Here is a 6,305-nt window from a genome sequence, read left to right as displayed (position 1 = left end):
AGACACCCACACACACACCCCACAGACACCCCCACAGAAACACTCCCCACACACACCTCACAGACACCCGCACACACACCCCCAGACACCCCCACAGAAACACTCCCCACACACACCCCACAGACACCCACACACACACCCCACAGACACCCCCACAGAAACACTCCCCACACACACCCCACAGACACCCACACACACACCCCACAGACACCCGCACACTCTCTGCCTTTGTTCCTAGGCTCATCCAGATCGGTACATTGACAAATCAAGGACAGGGAAATGGGCTGGTGGTCGATAGAGCTGGGACAGAGGCTGCACTCCATGTGCTTAAGGGTCTGCTCCAGCCAAAGCGATTCTGTTATCCTAAGATAAAGCCATTCTGCAAGCCCAAACTACAAAATGAAGAGACATGAGAGTAACAGGACGGTGACACTGCCTGAGGTTGCAGCCCCAGGAGCGTGTGTGCTGAAGCAAGCAGAGCCGAGAAGTGAATCCAACGGACAACTGAGGAAGACTATCAGAAAGAACCCCAGAGGAGGTAAATGACCATTTCAAAGGCTGCAGAAACGCCAAGCAGAGGCTAGATGGTAGTAAAAGACCATGAGATAATGAACCCTGGCCTGTTTTCACTGGAAAAGGCTGCTGGGGATAACTACCTCTGAGTAGAGGGTGAATGTTCGCTTCTTTATGTGTGAATAAGTGTGCTTGTCTCCTGTGACGTGCACATGCAGTGCAGAGGTCACCCTGCATCCAGCTCCTTTGTACCCAGTCTGTATTTTGGAACCCTTACCCAGCTGCATCTAACTCCCCTCTCTCGGTGAGGAATGGTACAAAGCCGGGATCACAGAATGGTGAGGGTTGGGAGAGACCTTTAGAGCTCATCCAGCCCAACCCCCTTGTAGAAGCAGCTCCCACCTAGATCAGGTCACACAGGAACGTGTCCAGGGGGGTTTGGGAACCTCCTGAGAAGGAGCCTCCACACCCTCCCCGGGCAGCCTGGGCCAGGGCTCCCTCACTCAAACACTCAGTTTGTCCTTTTGGTTAAATGGAACTTCTTGTGTTCCAGCTTCTTCCCATTGCCCCTGGAGACAATAAAACGCTGAAGATGTTGAACCAGACTGGCCCCAGAACCCATCCCTGTGCAACTCCACTGGCCACAGGCCTCACGCTCGACTCTGTGCCATTGATCCCCACCCTCTGGGCTCTGTCATTCAGCAGCTCTCCATCCACCTCACTGTCCACTCATCCCAGCCACACTGCCTGAGCTTTCTGATGAGGATGTTGTGGCAGACAGTGTCCACGGGGACCAGTTTGGTTCAACATCCTCATCAACCACCTGGGTGAGGGCACAGAGGGACCCTCAGCAAGTTCCCTGCTGGCACCAAACTGGGAGCACTGGCTGATTGCCCAGAGGCTGAGCTGCCAGGCAGGGAGAGCTGGGCAGGCTGAGAGCTGGGCACAGAGGGAGCTGCTGAGGTTCAACCAGGGCAAGGGCAGAGTCCTGCAGCTGGGGAGGAACAACCCCCTGGGCCAGCACAGGCTGGGGGTGACCTGCTGGAGAGCAGCTCCAGGAGAGGGACCTGGCAGTGCTGGCTGAGAAGAAACTGAGCAGCAACGTGGGCTCGTGGGCAAGAAGCCAACGGCAGCCTGGGGGCATCCAGCAGAGTGTGGGCAGCAGGGCCAGGGAGCTTCTGCTCCCCCTCTGCTCTGCCACAGCTGGGATGGGGTGGGATGGGATGGGATGGGATGGGATGGGATGGGATGGGATGGGATGGGATGGGATGGGATGGGATGGGGCAGGATAGCCTGACCACGCAGATGATGTCATGCAGCTGCCCTGGGCAGGTGGTGGGGATGAGGCTGGAGCCTGCACAGGCCAGGTACCCGTGTGGGCAGCACATCCTCCACCCCTGGCATGTGCAGCCCACCTTCCCCTGTCCAAGGTCTCCTCCAGGACAGAAGGGCACAGGCTGGGAAAAGGGCAGCTCAGGGGGAGCCCATGCACCCTGAACCCTGGCTGCCCGTGGTGTCAGGGGTGCAGCTGAGCCAGGGCAGTGGGGCAGCACGACACAGGGAGAGCAGGAGTGCAGTGCTGGCTCAGGACGTTTATTCTTGCTTGGTGCTCCCAGGGTGGACCTTCACTGCTCCCTGTTGTCAGGCACATCCACGATGAGGGGAGCCAGGTAGTCTGAGTGCCGGATCCCAAAAGTCTGCCCCTGCCTCTGGCTCTGTTGAGAGGGGGCCCAGGGCGGTGAGCAACGGGGCTCTGCTGGCTCCCAGCCCCTCCCTGCCCGTGCTGGAGGGACCCCCATCGCCCCTCACCTGCTTGGGGCTGTAGGCACCGGGCCCAGGCTTGGTGGTGGTGTCCCCAGGGGGGCTGTTCCGTGCCAACATGCTGAACTGCGGCGCCCGGCGCTTGTAGATGTCAGCGTTCACCGTGTGGTAGTTGCCAGGCCCCGGCGTCTGTGGGCAGTGGCTGTGCTGACCAGGGCCCCCAGCCCCTTGGTGCCCCAGCCCCCAGCCCCTTGGTGCCCCCAGCCCTTTGTTACCCTCAGCCCCAGCCCCTTGGTGCTCCCAGCCCCTGGGTGCCCTCAGCCCCAGAGCCTTGGTGCCCCCAGCCCCAGTGCTCCCAGCCCCTTGGTGCCTTCAGCCCCTTGTTACCCTCAGCCCCAGCCCCTTGTTGCCCCCAGCTTTGTTACCCTCAGCCCCAGCCCCAGTGCTCCCAGCCCCTTGTTGCCCCCAGCCCCTTGTTACCCTCAGCCCCAGCCCCTTGTTGCCCCCAGCTCTTTGTTACCCTCAGCCCCAGAGCCTTGGTGCCCCCAGCCCCAGTGCTCCCAGCCCCTTGGTGCCTTCAGCCCCGTGTTACCCTCAGCCCCAGCCCCTTGGTGCCTTCAGCCCCGTGTTACCCTCAGCCCCAGCCCCTTGTTGCCCCCAGCTCTTTGTTACCCTCAGCCCCAGCCCCAGTGCTCCCAGCCCCTTGGTGCCCCCAGCCCCTTGTTACCCTCAGCCCCAGCCCCTTGGTGCCTTCAGCCCCTTGTTACCCTCAGCCCCAGCCCCTTGGTGCCCCCAGCTCTTTGTTACCCTCAGCCCCAGCCCCAGTGCTCCCAGTCCCTGGGTGCCCCCAGCCCCTTGTTACCCTCAGCCCTGCTGCCTCCAGCCCCCCAGCCCTTCGCACCCTGTCCCACCATGCCCCTGCCCCTCTTCGTGCTCCAACCTACCAGCTCCCAGCTCCCAACTCCCAGCCCCCCACCTCCCCACCCTCTCCAGCCCCCACCTTGCACAGGTCCTGGTAAAAGGTTCCCACGTTGCTTCGTCCTGACATGGAGTAGCTGGGGGACGAGCTCTTGTCCACCACGCGTGGCCCCAGCATGGGGGGCAGCTGATAGGCTGCAGGGCCTGGGGGGCATGAGGCTTAGCAGACCCCTGCATGAGTCTGGGGCAAATGGGGCAGGGGGGCACCCTCACTGGGGAGGTGGGGAGGAAGGGGTCAGCACAGAGGGGATGAGGAGCTCAGCCTGGAGATGATGGGGGAATCCAACCTGGGGATGATGGGGTGGCTCAGTTTGGGGATGATGTGGGGAACCAGCCCAGGGATGATAGAGGAGCTCAGCCCAGGAATGATGGGGGATCCAGCCCAGGGATGATGAGGAGTCCCAGCCCAGAGATGATGGAGGACCCAGCCCAGGGATGATAGAGGAGCTCAGCCCAGGAATGATGGGGGATCCGGCCTGGGGATGATGGGGGATCCAGCCCAGGGATGGTGGAGGACCCAGCCCAGGGATGGTTGGGGATCCAGCCCAGGGATGGTGGAGGATCCAGCCCAGGGATGATGAGGGATCCAGCCCAGGGATGAGGAGAGGACCCAGCCCAGGGATGAGGAGAGGACCCAGCCCAGGAATGAGGAGGGATCCAGCCCAGGGATGAGGAGGGGACCCAGCCCAGGAATGAGGAGGGATCCAGCCCAGGGATGAGGAGAGGACCCAGCCCAGGGATGATGAGGGATCCAGCCCAGGGATGAGGAGAGGACCCAGCCCAGGGATGAGGAGGGATCCAGCCCAGGCATGATGGGGGGTGACCCAGTGCGGGGATGGTGGGGAGCTTGGCCAAGGGGACAATGGCCCCCTCAGCCAATGGGTGCTGGAGGTGGGAGGCTCAGCTGGGCCCCGTCTCTCCTACCTGGCGTCTGGAGGATGCTGCTGTGCTTGGTTCTGTCATGGAGGGTGTAGGCAGGCGCGGTGGGGAAGGCCAGCCTGTTGGCCCTCTCCGGTGAGTAGGAGCCTGGGGGGCAGCGGGGAGCGGCGCTGAGCATTGAGCACGGCCAGGGGGGGTCCCCGGCCCCGTGCCCCCTCCCCAGCCGCTTCCCCCCTCACCTGGGCCGGGCAGGCGGGGCAGGGGCAGGTCGCGGGGCCGGCTGTGGATGGAGAAGGCCGGGGGGCTGGCCTTGCCCGTGCCGGGGGGCGGCAGGTACACGGGCCCCGGGGAGCGGTCCCGCCGCTGCTCCTCCAGGCGCAGCCCGAAGCTGTAGGCGGGAGCGCGGCTGCGGGACAGGTCGTGCTGCTGGAAGCCTGGGCGGGCACAGGGACGGCGCTCGGTGGGCTGCGGGACCCCTGGCACGCAGCCCCCCGCTCCTCCCCCGGCCCCAACTCACCCACATTGGTGGGCAGCATGTATTTGGGCCCCGGGCCTCTGTACAGAGCGGCGATGGGGCCGCGGGGCCGGTGCGGCCTCCAGCTGCCCACCCAGGCGTTGTCGGGCATGGTGGGTCCTGCTCGCAGCGCGGCCCGCTCGGCCTGGCAGCCCCAGGGAGCGACTGCTGGGACCCCGGGGATGTGCCCACGCCCCACAGCCAGGTTTGTTTATGGAGTCACACTCCTGGATGGCCCCGGGGCGTGAGGGAAGCGGCGAATGGGGTGGCAGGGACCGGGGCTGCATTGTGACACAGCGGCTGCTGTGGAGGCGTGGTGGCAGGAGACACACACACAACTGGGTCACACACAGGGACGCTGGCACTGGGTGGCCACAGACCCTCTGAAGGGATCGGCGAGGACAGCTAGGGGGAGAGGTGGCCCTTTGTTAGGGAGTGTCTCGACTGCTCAGAGGCCAGGGATGGTGATGACAGTGTTGAGTGTTTATGGGTGAGAGTCAGGGGGAAGAATCACAGGATCACAGAATGGTGGCGGTTGGAAAGGTCACCTACTCCAACATTCCTGCTGAAGAAGGTCCCACCTAGGTCAGGTCACACAGGAACGTGTCCAGGTGGGGTTGGAAACCTCCTGAGAAGGAGCCTCCACACCCTCCCTGGGCAGCCTGAGCCAGGGCTCCCTCACCTTGCATTAAAGGAATTTGAAGTTTAAGCAGAACATTTTGTGTTCCAGCTGATGCCCATCACCCCTTGTCCTGTCCCTGCATACAACAGAAAAAAGTGCCACCCCATCCTCTTGACACCCACCTTTCAAATATTTGTCACTATTACTGAGCTCCCCCCTCAGTCTCCTCCAGCCTGACCAGCCCCAGGTCCCGCAGCCTTTCCTCACAAGGAAGATGCTCCAGTGCCCTGAGCATCTTGGCAGCCCTGCACTGGCCTCTCTGCAGCACTTCCCTGTCCCTCTGCAGCTGGGGAGCCCACAACTGGCCACAGGACTCCAGCTGAGGCCTCAGCAGCTGTGGCAGAGCAGAGCAAAGGGGAGCAGAAGCTCCCTGGCCCTGCTGCCCACACTCTGCTGGATGCCCCCAGGCTGCCGTTGGCTTCTTGCCCACGAGCCCACGTTGCTGCTCAGGGCCAGTTTCTTGTCAGCCAGCACTGCCAGGTCCCTCTCCTGGAGCTGCTCTCCAGCAGGTCACCCCCAGCCTGTGCTGGCCCAGGGGGTTGTTCCTCCCCAGCTGCAGGACTCTGCCCTTGCCCTGGTTGAACCTCAGCAGCTCCCTCTGTGCCCAGCTCTCAGCCTGCCCAGCTCTCACTGCCTGGCAGCTCAGCCTCTGGGCAATCAGCCAGTGCTCCCAGTTTGGTGCCAGCAGGGAACTTGCTGAGGGTCCCTCTGTCCCCTCACCCATGTCAATGATGAAGATGTTGAACCAGACTGGCCCCAGAACCCATCCCTGTGCAACTCCACTGGCCACAGGCCTCCAACTCGACTCTGTGCCATTGATCCCCACCCTCTGGGCTCTGTCATTCAGCAGCTCTCCATCCACCTCACTGTCCACTCATCCCAGCCACACTGCCTGAGCTTTCTGATGAGGGTGTTGTGGCAGACAGTGTCCAAAGCCTTGCTGAAGCCAAGGCAGATGACGTGTGCTGCTCTCCCCTC

The 6,305-nt window shown here is 62.9% G+C and overlaps 1 protein-coding gene across 1 annotated transcript; it reads right to left on the bottom strand.

The window, feature by feature from the left end:
* Positions 1-2,138: 2,138 nt before the first annotated feature.
* Positions 2,139-4,757, bottom strand: LOC133627603 (ciliary microtubule associated protein 1A-like). Its single transcript, XM_062013902.1, has 6 exons — positions 4,649-4,757; positions 4,371-4,565; positions 4,177-4,278; positions 3,275-3,396; positions 2,323-2,463; positions 2,139-2,228 (listed from the first exon to the last, which is right to left on the bottom strand). The coding sequence occupies exons 1-6, from the start codon at positions 4,755-4,757 to the stop codon at positions 2,139-2,141; spliced, it is 759 nt and encodes a 252-aa protein (XP_061869886.1).
* Positions 4,758-6,305: the final 1,548 nt, after the last annotated feature.

This window comes from Colius striatus, chromosome 23, assembly GCF_028858725.1.
Source record: "Colius striatus isolate bColStr4 chromosome 23, bColStr4.1.hap1, whole genome shotgun sequence".
NCBI classification, from domain to species: domain Eukaryota; kingdom Metazoa; phylum Chordata; class Aves; order Coliiformes; family Coliidae; genus Colius; species Colius striatus.
Note: the sequence above shows the minus strand (reverse complement) of the source record. Positions and strands in the feature narration are given on the sequence as shown.

What these genes read in the sequence shown, in the direction of transcription:
- LOC133627603 (XM_062013902.1), bottom strand. Translation starts at nt 4,757, where the DNA reads ATGCCCGACAACGCCTGGGTGGGCAGCTGGAGGCCGCACCGGCCCCGC. An exon ending in GCCCCGCCTGCCCGGCCCAG is followed by an intron (nt 4,279 to 4,370) that starts GTGAGGGGGGAA and finishes GCTGCCCCCCAG; the next exon opens with GCTCCTACTCACCGGAGAGG. An exon ending in CAGCATCCTCCAGACGCCAG is followed by an intron (nt 3,397 to 4,176) that starts GTAGGAGAGACG and finishes CATGCCCCCCAG; the next exon opens with GCCCTGCAGCCTATCAGCTG.